This window comes from Monodon monoceros, unplaced genomic scaffold (genome assembly GCF_005190385.1).
Source record: "Monodon monoceros isolate NGI ecotype Baffin Bay Population unplaced genomic scaffold, NGI_Narwhal_1 Super_Scaffold_20, whole genome shotgun sequence".
NCBI lineage: Eukaryota > Metazoa > Chordata > Mammalia > Artiodactyla > Monodontidae > Monodon > Monodon monoceros.
In genome coordinates, this window is record NW_021703777.1 from 38,089,122 (window position 1) to 38,102,402 (window position 13,281).

At 41.5% G+C, this 13,281-nt stretch overlaps 2 protein-coding genes across 2 annotated transcripts in view; one reads left to right on the forward strand and one right to left on the reverse strand.

Annotated features, from left to right (window-relative positions):
• Positions 1 to 13,281, reverse strand: part of LOC114902844 (RNA/RNP complex-1-interacting phosphatase-like) — a 119,189-nt gene that overhangs the window by 5,947 nt on the left and 99,961 nt on the right. The gene's annotated exons all lie outside the window — the stretch shown is intronic.
• Positions 10,076 to 13,281, forward strand: part of MAP9 (microtubule associated protein 9) — a 32,614-nt gene continuing 29,408 nt past the window's right edge. The window contains 3 exon segments of the mRNA XM_029235498.1: positions 10,076 to 10,150; positions 10,890 to 10,974; positions 12,055 to 12,372. Coding sequence (XP_029091331.1) covers positions 10,076 to 10,150; positions 10,890 to 10,974; positions 12,055 to 12,372 — 478 coding nt within the window.

Below are 13,281 nucleotides of genomic sequence, written 5' to 3' on the forward strand. Positions count from 1 at the left end.
GGGCCAGATCCAAAGCTGAGCCCTGGGAGCTGTGTGAACAAAGAAGAGAAAGGTAAATTTCTCGCAGCAGCCTCAGAAGCAGCAGATTAAAGCTCCACAATCAACTTGATGTACCCTGCATCTGTGGAATACCTGAATAGACAACGAATCATCCCAAATTGAGGAGGTGGACTTTGGGAGCAAGATAGATTATTTTTTTCCCTTTTCCTCTTTTTGTGAGTGTGTATGTGTATGCTTCTGTGTGAGATTTTGTCTGTATAGCTTTGCTTTCACCATCTGTCCTAGGTGTAAAGTAACGTGAGGAAACCATTGTAATGTAGCATTGCCAGTGGAATTTTAGCCTTATTCAAAGAGACCGAAGAGTTTCCAAAGCCGATTCAACCTAATGTGTGAAGATTCTGAGACGTAGCATGCATCAGACTCCCCCATGGCCTTCGGAGAGCAGCTCGTAGGACACACATTTTACACATCCTTCACTGTCGGCGATGCTACCGTGCTCACTGAGGTGAGTGCAGGTTTCAAGTGCCTCTTGTTAATATGCTGGTTGTGCCCTTAAGGGTGCCCGGCGCACTTGACTTCCATTAGATCATCCACCTAAGGAGAGGGCTCGGCACGTAGAATTCCCTGCAGTCCCCAGGAAGCAAGCCCTACTCTCTGTGTAAGAGAGACAGGTCTCCCCAGGTAACACTAAAGACTCGGCCTTTCAAATGATTCCACCAGTGGTCACCGTTCCCAATGAAAGCTGCCCTCAGCAAAACTCCTCTGAGCAACGCCAGGGCTCCACAGAGAGTGGCAATTTCTCCTTCTGTAACATTACCTTTTTCTCACCCGCCAGGAAGCAAGGCCCCTCCCATGGCATTGCAAACAGGCTTTCTGCCTCAGGAAGAAAAGTCCTTCTCCTTGGCAGCTGGAATGCTTTTTCCTGTCCTTCTCAGTTAACTTCCACAGGGAGGAGGGTGTTCAGCTTAAGCTATAAAACCAGCAGCGACCAAAGCCCTATACCTGAAGCTCTCCTTGCTTGAGGCCAAGCACGAAGCCCCTCTCCACTGAGGTCGTTGTCTTCTCAACCATCCTCCTTCTGGCTAGGAAATCTCACATATATGTTACCAGTTGGATACCAGCCTTTCATGCAAACTAAAGGAATTCACCTCTACTCACCCTAGGAAAGTAAACTGAGCGCTTCTCATCTTTTGGCTGAAGGCGAAGTGTATTTCAGAGCTCTGCAACTTTTCACCTACCCACCCAGCTTCCTCTGGTGGGGACTCCATGACAGAGACAGTACACCGTGAGCGAAATCCTGTTCGTCTCCATGTGACAGGACAACAATGTTTACTGCTCCGGAAACGGGCCTTTTTACGTAGAGGAAACACTGTCTAGCCAACTCAGGCTTGCACCTCCTACCTGAAGGCAGCTATAAACTAACGAGGGGAGACCGTTGTAGTGCCGGCTTGCTGGGCGAATAGTAGCCTGTTCCGTTGTGACTGAGGAGTCTCACATGCCGAATCAATACAGTGTGTGAAATTTCTAAAAGCGAGCACGCCTCCGAATCACCCATGACCTAAGGAGAGCAGCTCGCAGGATACAAATTTCACAGAGTGGTTGCTTCTACCGGGTACGCAGAGATGAGTGCATTTTCCAAGTGGCTCTTCACATCTTGCTTGGACTGTCGAGTTAACAGAGCTCCCCAGGTACTTGACTTCCACATGTTCATCCCCCAAAGGACAGAGTGCTGCTCCCTAGACTTTCTCTGCAATAGAGTGTATGCAAGCCGGAATTGTAGCCTTATTCCAAAGTGACCCAAGAGTTTTTCAAAAGCCAAATCGATACAATGTGTGAAATTCCTGAAATCTCGCTTGCATCAGACTCACCCTTGGCCTCCAGAGTGCAGTTCGTAGGATACTCATTTCACAGTCTTCACTCTAGACGCTTCTACCTTTTACACTGAGACGAGTGCTTCTTCTTATCTTGCCTCGTTGTCCCTTTAACAGTGCTCCCCTTGCACTTGATCCTCCACCTAAGGCGATGGCTCTGCCCCTAGACTTTCCCTGCAGTATCCAGTAAGCAAGTCCTACTCTCCGTGTACGAGACAGGTCTAACCAGGCAACATTAAACTTGGCCTTGCAAATGCTTCCACCAAACGGTGAACGTTCACAATGAAATCTACCCTCGGCAAAACTCCTCTGAGCATCACCAGGATTCCACGAACAGTGTGAATTTCTCCTTTTGTAATATTATCTTTTTCTCAGCCATCTGGAAGAGAAGGCCCTTCATATAGCGTTGAAGAAAGGGTTTCTGCTTCAGAAAGGAAGGTACTTCTTTGTGGCAGGTTGAAGGTTTTTCCCTACCATTCTCAGTTAAATACCACCGGGAGGAGGGTCTTCAGGTTAGGCCCTAGAAGCAGCAGCGACCAAAGCCCTATGCCTGCAGCTTTCCTAGCGTGATCCAAGCACGATAGTCCATCTCCACAGAGGTTGGTGTCTTCTCAACCATCCTTATTTTGGCTTGAAAACGTGCATGTATTTTACCAGTAGGACACCAGCCTTTCAAAAAAAGTAAAATGCATTTGCCTGTAGTTACCCTCGGAAACTAAGCTGAGTGCATTTTGTCATTCGGCTGAAATGAAGAGTATTGCAGAACTCTACAACCATTCTCACACACTGCTCCCTCTATGGATGACTCTTTGACAGAGACAGCACACAGTGTCTATATTTCCCTTCTTCTCAATTTGAAAAGACAAAAATGTTTTCTGGTTGGAATACAGATCTTTTAAGGCAGTGGAAACGCTTTCTAGCCAACTCACCCTTGCCCCTCTTACAGATATAAACTAACGTGAGGAAACCGTCATTGTGTAGGCCTGCCAGAGGGGTTGTAGCCTTATTTGGAAGCGAAGAGTTTCAAAAGGTGAATGAATACAATGTGTGAAGTTTCTGAGATCTAGCATGCATCAGACTCACCCGTGGCCTTTGGAGAACAGCTCATAGGATACACATTTCACACAGCCTTCACTCTAGACGATTCTATCGTGTACGCTGAGATGAATGCATTTTTAAAGTGCCTCTTCTTAATTTGCCCGGTTGTCCCTTTAACAGGGCTCCCCATGCACTTGACTTTCTTTTGATCATCCACCTAAGGAGAGGTATCTGCACCTAGTCTTTCCCTGCAGTACCCAGTAAGCAAGCCCTTCTCTCTGTGTAAGAGAGACAGGTCTAACCAAGTAACACTAAGGATTCGGCCTTTCAAATACTTCCACTAAACTGTCAACTTTCGCAATGAAAGCTGCCATTGGTAAAACTCCCCTGGGCACTGCTCGGTCTCCATGCACACTGTGATTTTTTCCTTCTGTAACATTACCTTTTTCTCACCCACCTGGAACACAAGGCCCTTCACATAGCATTGCAGAAAGGCTTTCTGCTTCAGAAAGGAAGCTACTTCTCTTTGGCTGGTTGTACGCTTTTCCCTCTCATTCTCAGTTAAATACCACAGGGAGGAGGGTGTTCAGTTTAGGCCATAGAAGCAGCAGATACATGTCTTACACCTACAGCTCTTCTCTCGTTATCCAAGCGCGAAAGTGCGTCTCCACAGAGGTCAGTGTCTTCTCAGCCATCCTCTTTGTGGCTATGTATACTCACATATGTTTTACCAGTAGTACATCAGCCTTTCATACAAACTTAAAGGCATTTGCCTCTAGTCACACTAGGAAACTAAGCTGAGCCCTTCTCGTCATTCGGCTGAAGACGAAGAGTATTTCAGAACTCTGCAACCATTTTCAGACCCTGCTTCCTCTGGTGGTGACTCTTTGACAGAGACAGTACACCATTAATGAAATTCCTTTCGTCTCAGTTTGAGAGGACAAAAATATTTACTGGTCGGAATACGGGCCTTTTAATAGTGGAAATTCTTTCTAGCCAACTCAGGCTTACATCTCTTACCTGAAGGCAGCTATAAACTAAGCTGAGGAAACCGTTGTAGTGCAGGCTGTCAGACGAATAGTAGCCTGTTTCCGGTGTGACCGAAGAGTTTCACGTGGTGAATCAATACAATGTGTGAAATTTCAGATATCTATCATGCATCCGACTACCCATGGCTCGCAGGATACAGATTTCACACAGTGGTTGCTTGTACCAGCTACCCTAAGACGAGTGCATTTTTCAAGTGACTTATCTTGCTTGGCTGTCCCTTTAACAGGGCTCCCCATGCACTTGACTTCCATTTGATCATCCACCTAAGGAGAGGTCTCTGCACCTAGACTTTCTCTGCTATAGACAGTAAGCCCTACTCTCCGTGGAAGAGAAACAGGTCTAACCCGGTAACCCAAAGCCTCTTCCTACGAATTGTTTTCACAAACGGTTTCACTTGCCATTTCATACCACCCTTGGCAGTGCTCAGCTGAAGATCACCAGACCTCTAATTGCACTGGGTATTCCATCCTTCCTAATACTACTCTTCACTGAAACGTCCGTGCCTGGCCTTGGTACACATGGGTGTGAAGAAAGGCCTTGTACATAGGAGAGGAATCTGTTTCTGCTAGGAGGGGTGAAAACTTGTGTCTTAACCATTCTTGGTCAAACACCTTATGGAGAAGCATTTCAACTGTGGCCCATATAAGTCTTGAAAAGACCAGTCCTTCCCCAATGCTTTCATCTCTTGGTCACTGGCCTAAGGCCAGTCTCCCAGTCTTTGGTATGTTCTCCCGTTCCTCCTAGTAGCTTGCAAAAATCCGTATGTTTTACCCAGTAGGATGCAAGCCTTGCAACAGTCTTAAAGGCATTCATTTCTAGTCACCCTAGGAAATTAACCTAAGTCCGTCTCTTCATTTAGCTGGAGATGCAAGAATATTGCCGAGCTCAGGAACAATTCACGAAGTCCTACTTCCTTTGGGAATGATTTGTTTTGTTTTGTTTATTTACAGAAAAAGTACATCATGCCTGAAATTCCTTTCCTCTCGCTTTCAGAAGACACATAGGGTTACTGCACAGAACACAGGCCTGTTTAGGCAGTGGAAGTGCTTTCTCTCCAAGTCACCTTTGCACCTCTTAGCTGAATGCAGTTGTAAACTAACATGGGGAAAAAAATCGCACTGTAGGTACTTGTTTGAATTACAGCTTCTGAGTTCGAATTATGAGGAATCATGCTTCTCTTGCTGTATTCATGTATGTCTGCTTAACAGCCCCAAAATACATACTGCTGTATTTGACTAAAGATGGCCAGTGTAGTTCGTCATGTTTGTCTTTCTTCAAGATTCTGATATTCACCTTCTATAAGCTTCTTGCTGTTCTTCTCCCACAAATCGGCCCTGGTATTGATTGGTAAGTGCACTTGAATCTGGACTCTTTCTCCTATCCTCTGCCAACATAGGCATTCAATGTTTAATGCAAATATAATCTTTATCAATTGACACCCAGAGGGATTTGCTTTTGTAGCATACTTCTCAAGATGTTAGACACGTGCTGTATGTTTTCAACCAGCGCTGCCTGTGAGTACAAGATCAATTTTCTCTAACTGCAAGTCAGAAGACTTAACAATTTGCCTGTTCTTGTGAAGGCAGGGAAATTTTGAAGAAGAGTCACTTTTCATTTGCTTCTTGATCTGGAAGTGGAGCTTCTCACTCCCTTCCTTGCCCCTCAGATAGAACAGTGTTAGCCTCCATATTCATAGACCATTTCCTCTGCTTAAAATCCCTCCTTATCTCCTAAATTCATTAATCAACTTGAATTCACTTTCTCTGTGAAAACTCTTTAGAACCTCCAGGAAGAATTTTTCTCTCTTCAGAGCTTCTTACTTTGTATTCCTATAGAGAAATTCTCACAGTGTACAGTCATTATGTGTTTACCCAGCCTTCTAGCTCTCTCTAGTCTACAGGATCCCCAGGCAGGGACGTAGTCTGCTTTACCCTTGGAACTCACCAAATCTGACCCAAAATGTTATGGGTATACTTACTTATTGAATGAATGAATGAAGGCAAAGTTTGGAAATGAAAAGAGTAGTAAACTCAAAAAAGTTTGCTAGGCAAATACTTCTGTGGTCAAATACATATTAGAAAAGTGAAATATAGAGAAAATGTTACATAAGCTACTGAAATTTTGTGTGTTGGAGTGTTTTCATTTTCTTGAGTATCCATGAGCTTTTATAGGAATGTTTCAAAAATTATTTTTCAGCTTTAAATGCTATTTGTTTATTCTTTATTTCATTCATTCATTCAACAGTTATTTATTGCAAACTATACATCAGAAAACATCATGCTATTAATTCAGGTTTATATAATGTTATTAACATATTATTATACTGAAGCTACCTGAAAATATTAATAAAGTGCATAATATTCTGCTGCTTAACATAATAGTGGAAAGACATTGTGCCTTAGGGCTTGTGAGAAATTAACTAGTTCAGGTTAACTGTCTTATCTACTATAGCTACGTATGGCATAGCTTTTATATCCTGTATTATTTTGAATTAAGTTAAAAATAAAATCTAGTGGGTTCTGTAAAAAAAGATAGACTCTTTCCTTAAAGGCTCTTTTTATTAATATCTTTTTGAATTTTATTTTCTTAAGCCATATCTAAGTGAAAACTATATTAGCCAAATGGATGAAAAAAATGAACAGAGCATTTTGAATGAATGTAACTATTTCAACATAAGCAAATTAGTACTTCACATATAAGGAAAATGTGGACATTGTCCTTTCCTTGTGGACACAGGTACTATGATGGAATCATATTTGTTGATTAATAACTTATATGGGTCAGAAAGTTAACAGTAAGTGGTGAATGAAAATCTTTGATGCAGACATCCAAAAATGTTTGAAAACATCAAAGTTAAGCAAATGTTGATCAAACTGAGTTTTTCAAACAAGGACAAGTTGCTCATAAACTGAACATAGTATTTAAAAAATTGCACTGCACATATTGTTAAAAGCATAGGCTGTTTTTTTACACTAAATTTCGTATTTCTTGTTATGCACATTTGGTTTTTCAACACATTGATTTATTAAACATATCTCAATGTGATTTGTTTATAAATAATTGTTGAACAAGTGAAAATAAATTTCAGAGTCAGGGGAAAAATACCGGCAACAAGTTTAATTACTTGTCAGTGAATAATAACTGCATTCAGACAATTTAGGATTGAGCTTCTTTTAAATTAAAAAAAAGTAGAAATCCTTGTTATTTTAAAGTCTTTAAAGAAAAGTATTTGTTTAAGGATTACCTATGCTAATTAAGTGGTGTTGATTTTGGTTACCTTATCAGCACACAGTCCTCTGCCTATTAGATAATTTTGTGGACTGGTTTGATTTTAGCCAGATTATCCACTGAGTACATATACAAAGCGGGGAACTTTACATTAAAGAAACACTCGGAATGGGTTTTCAGCTGTGTCGACAAGGGATGACTTCTATCCAGGCCCTTTGTGGCTGAGTTGCACAAAGAGAGTATCTAACATTGACAGAATGCAATCCCAGGCACTCTTCCAAGTATTCCATCTGCATGATTTCATTCAGTACTGACAGCAACGCTATTAAGGTGGCTATTAATATTATTATCTTTATTTATTTATTTTACAGAAGAGGAAACTGGGGTGTACAGATGTTAACTTGCACGATGTTACACGGACAGAGGGAGGTGCACCAGGATTCAAACGCGCAGTTTGACTCCTGAGCCTGCAAACGTCTCTGTCTTGCTATTCTGTCCCATCTGTCAGTGCACTACTCCGTTAGTACACTACTATGATTCACAGAACTTCATGTCTGTAACAACTGTGGCAAAACGAACGATGGATGTGCTTTGTGCGGCTGAAGATCCTAACGCCACTGACAAGCGCCAGCTCTCAGCTCGCAGGTGGGAACTGGACAGGTCCTGTCTCCTAGGTAATGACTGAAGCACAGGCGGCCTATAAAGCACCTTTCTCCCCAGACCCACAGGGCTGATGTCATTTCCTTCGTCTGGGCGGTCGCACCAGTGACACGGCGGGCTGTAGGGCGGTGTTAGGTACCCGAGAGACCTGCGGCGCCTTTATGTCACCTCCTCCCGGAGACGCTGTTTCCTAGCAACCGCTTCCCACCTGCGTTCTTAGTACCGCCTCCTCGCTCGCTGCAGAGTTGGTCTCAGAGAGCAGCCAGGCGCAGGCCCAGGAGAGGGGCCAACAGCTGGTTCCTCCGGTCGCGGGGAGACATCCGCAGGAATGCAGAGTGAGTACAGACCGCGGGACTTGGGGGTTGTGGAGAATCGGGGCGGAGGCGGCGCTCGGCTGTGCACCGACCTTGCTAGCGGCGGGTGCTTGGTCGGCGACACGGGGCAGAGCGGGCAGGGACGGGGCGCCATCTGGCCGGGCCGGAGCAGTCCCCCGCCCCGCGCTGCTGAGGGCGGCGGGGAGGGTGAGTAGCCTCCGCCTGGAACACTGGAAACGTCCACAGAACCATTTAACAGAGATTTTAATGCAGTCCATCGCAGAAGCTTCCTTTTTTTTTCCTCGGTACGCGGGCCTCTCACTGTTGTGGCCTCTCCCGTTGTGGAGCACAGGCTCCGGACGCGCAGGCTCAGCGGCCATGGCTCACGGGCCCAGCTGCTCCGCGGCATGTGGGATCTTTCCGGACCGGGGCACGAGCCCGTGTCCCCTGCATCGGCAGGCGGACTCAACCACTGCGCCACCAGGGAAGCCCTTCTTTTTGTTTTATCTAATAGTGTTTCAACGCTTGTGAGAGGGAAGAGTGGCTGGAAAAATATCACTATTTATGATCTTTTTCTTTCCCAGCACTGTATGTAAACTTTTTTTTAAAAATGGTGATGTTCTTAGTTATGTACACTAATTCCCCTACCTATGAACCTTCAAGTTGCGAACTTTAAAAGATGCGAACCTGCGTTCTCACGTCCAATCACGTACGTTAGTTCACGTGTATGGTGTACACTGTCACGTGTGTGCGTCCTCTACAAGTGGTTGTACTTTTGTGTACTTTACTGTACAGTACTGTATAGGGCACAGTAGTTCAGTATCTTTATTTCAAGCCCAGGATGCCCGGAAGCAAGAGGGTAGATAGAATTGAACGCAGCCAGGAAGCAGAATATGTGCCATCAACGTCAGATGAGTGAAATTGCAGCTTGCCCTCCGTCTCCTATTGCTAACAATCCTTCAACTCTGCCATCTCCCACCTCCTCTCCCTCCTTCAGTCAGTAACTCTTCTTGCCTGTTCACCTGATGCCGGCGCCTATATGCTAGTTTTTGTACTGTACTACCGTTGGGTACTTAGGCTAAATTTGTTGGACTTACGAACAAATTGGACTTACAAACACAATCTCGGAATGGAACTCATAAGGGGACTTCTGTACATTGGTATGTAGGGGACTTCTGTAGGGGACCCCAACCCCAGGCCGCAGACCCCTGTTAGGAACCAGGAACCGGACCGCACAGCAGTGGGTGAACGGCGGGCAAGTGAGCGAAGCTTCATCTGCCGCCCCCCATCGCTCCCCATCGCTTGCATTACCACCCGAACAATTCCCCCCACCCACCATCTGTGGAAAAATTGTCTTCCACGAAACTGGTCTCTGGTGCCAAAAAGGTTGGGGAACGTTGCTGTACTTTATGCTGACAATCGTCTTTTTGGTAGCCTTTTAAATAAGTATGGCTGTTTTGTAGGCTATATTATACTTCTTGAATGGAAGAGAGGTGAAAAAGTTTCTGTTTTAATTGGCAACAACCTATTGCACTCATTATTTAAATGAGTGCAATAATTGTAAAACTTATGTAGGATAATAACGTAATTGTAGAAATATTTTTGGATAACTTCCGTTTGAATTTTATTTTTCTGAAAACAAGTTTGATAGTAGAATTTGCTTTTTCTTTACAAAAACTCTGTTTATTACTCTGCTACTTAAAAGTGAAGATATAGCTCAATGTTCATATGATGCTTTTCTGGTTTTGGTTTGGCTTTGGGGGCAGGGAGGGAGTACTAAGTGTAGTAATGGAAATTCTCAAGCATGCAAAAAAGTCTGATTTGTTTTTTATATATTTCAGCCACCATCAGAGGTTGAATTATCCTTATCATTTGTTAGCCATTTTATAAAATTAGAGAATTAAAATAAACACTATGTCTGATGAAGTTTTTAGCACAACTTTGGCATATACAAAGAGTCCAAAAGTCACCAAAAGAACTACTTTCCAGGTAAAGTATTTTTATTTTGAATAATTTTAAAAGGTACACACTGTATTGGGAATATTGGACTTGAAAGTGCTTCTATTCAATACAACAGTCCTATGTAAAGCTGGAGTAAATCTATGTTTCTTTTGAAATTTTTCAGATGATTGTATTTGGGCTCCAGTATTACCAACTCTTCTGTGTGGCTTTAAGACTACCAAACTAAACTCAATACTAGGTTCTTAGTATATTAAAAGTTAAATTAGCTTTTAAAAGTTGAATAGCAGCTTCTAATTGCCATTTTCATATAAAAAATGTTTTTCCCCCCCGGTGTAACATTATAACATTTAGGCTTTCTCTGTCCAGTCACTACAATTTTGAACTCAGCCTCTAAATTTGCAGTATTGATTACATCTGTTAACAGCAATATGCTGAAACAAAAGATCATAAAGAATACCAGTTTCTTCCATAATGCCAATTTATAATGAACCCTAAGTTGAGTCCTTCAATTCATTTGCTTGGTGTTGTCTGTCTTCTTTAATTTAACCCAAAGCTCCATGAGGAAAGGAATTGTCTGTGTTGTTCTGCATTGAGTCTTAAGGGTTGGGTGCATGGCATAAGGTAGGCTTTCAGTGAATATCTGTTAAATGAATGAAACCTAAGTTTTAAGGCAGTTATTAATCAAGCATTATTTGTTTAAAGAATTAATTCAATATATGAGACCTCCACATTTGGGTAGAAATTGATTTCAATTATCTCATTTCAGGATGAACTAATAAAAGCAATTACAGCTCGCTCAGCCAGACAAAGAAGTTGTGAATACTCAGATGACTTTGACAGTGATGAGATTGGTATGTGAGAACATGGGAAAGTAAACCACTTCTCTTATTTTTGCTTCTTTAGTTAGGTTTAGCCCAACCCTGCAAAAAAATCACTATGTTAAAATAATACCTATGAATTCACAGGTTTTAGATATCCAACATTTTAATGAATAAAAAGCCACTCTTAATTTTAAGGAAGTTGTATGATTGTCCTTGGTTTTTTTCTGAACGTGTGTATGAAAATAAAATTTAACTGACAGCAGATTTGCTTGTTTGTGGTAAACCATATTGGAGATAACGAGTTCATCTTTAAGGTCAACCCTATGAGGTAATAACTAGGGCCCGTAGAACTAAACTTTGTGCACGTTAGGATCACTTTTATAATGCTTTTTATAAATCAAGGGTTTTTTGGCTATGAAAGGGAATCAGTTTAAAAAACCCAGTATATCAGTACTGTATGGTTAATTTGGTTTCTTTTGATTATGTAAAATATTAATATTTTACATTTCAGGATAAACATACAAAATTCTAAACTTGAAATTCAGTGTTTTATACTTTCAGTGAATAACTCTCAATGTTCTCTGTAAAAGTAATCAGAACAATAGTTAAATCATTGCTTTATAGTTCGGTTAAGCATTCTTTATTATTCTTCTCATAGTAAAATCTAATACTGTGATATGGATGGAATTGCATTTCCAAAATTTTTATGAAAAAGCATTATTAGCAAATTTTTCCATTTACAAATATTGTTGATTTTATGAAGTTTTTGAAAAACAAAAGAAAAGCTTTACAGTCCAAAATCTAATTTAAATGTCCCTGGCTGATTATTACTTTCAAGAAATTTTGAAGGAGTTTTCTCAGAGCAAGCACAGTGCTTGGCTTGACAAACTATTCATACTCGATAAGTATGTTTTGAATAAATTAATGAAACTGAAATTTTTATTTTACTAATGCCAATAAAACCTGCCAAAGTTCGCTGTTTTTTAGGACTGCAAATCTATTCACAGTTGTAAATTCATTTCCAGTCTTTAAGGTAATCTTTTTGATTGATGTAATCTTTAAAACTTTAAAATACACTATTGAAAATATTTTTTCTCTTCTATTTTTCAGTTTCCTTAGGTGATTTTTCTGACACCTCAGTAGATGAAAATTCAGTTAAGAAAAATATTAATGATTTTCATACATCAGATGATGAAGAAAAGAATTCTCCAAAACTGTCTTTTTTGAAAACCAAGAAATCAATCAATGATGTGAGGAAAGATGAGCCAGTAGTCTCTATCAAAAATGATGAGATGGCACCTGATGGTGGTAAAGGCATGATTGTAAATCCCTTATCTGAATCTCAAAATAAACAACAGGAAGTTGAAAAAGAGAAAATTAAAATGTAAACAGAACCTAGAATTCTTCCAATCAAAAGCGCATCTTCAGGTAATTTGCTAGGTTACTGTAATTGCATTTCTTGAAAATTTATTTTAAGATAATCACAAAATACTTTATATGGTAGCTAATAGATTCTTTAAATTATTTATTTATTTATTATTTATATTTGGCTGCGTTGGGTCTTCGTTGCCGCTCACAGGCTTTCTCTAGTTGTGGAGAGCAGGGGCTACTCTTCGTTGCGGTGCACAGGCTTCTCATTGCAGTGGCTTCTCTTGTTTTGGAGCATGGGCCCTAGGCGTGCGGGCTTCAGTAGTTGTGCTGCATGGGTTCAGTAGCTGTGGCTCACGGGCTTTAGAGCACAGGCTCAGTAGTTGTGGTGCATGGGCTTAGTTGCTCCATGGCATGTGGGATCTTCCCAGACCAGGGATCGAACCCGTGTCCCCCACATTGGCAGGCGGATTCTTAACCACTGCATATGGTGGCTAGTAGATATTTAAGAAAAAAAAATCAGACTTAACCTTTCAATTTTACAGATATAAATAAAAATAATAGAACCATAGAGAAAAACCATAATTCTGTTGTCCAGTTGTACGTTCAGTTTTATATCTCTGCTAGTGCCTGATAGCTGGCCAAAGTACCTTCAGTCATCCACAGCTGTGGCTCCAAAGCTCCTGGGTCCAACCTTGCTTAGGCCTGTGAGCTCCAATTTTGTTTTTAGCAGTGGAACTACAATGGAATCCTTTCTAATCCATTTCACACTCCAGACATCAGGGTTATAGCAGCATTGAGGCTAGTCCTTAAAACAATAATCATTTCCATACAGCCATTTGCCAGAATATTTGTTTGGCATTTGTATATTTGAAGGGGGTGGTGGGGGTAGGTGTTGTTGCTGTCATTGTTTAAGCATCCAGATTTTCCTTAAGAAAAGAGAATCTCCATTTGGTTTCTCTGTTCCTC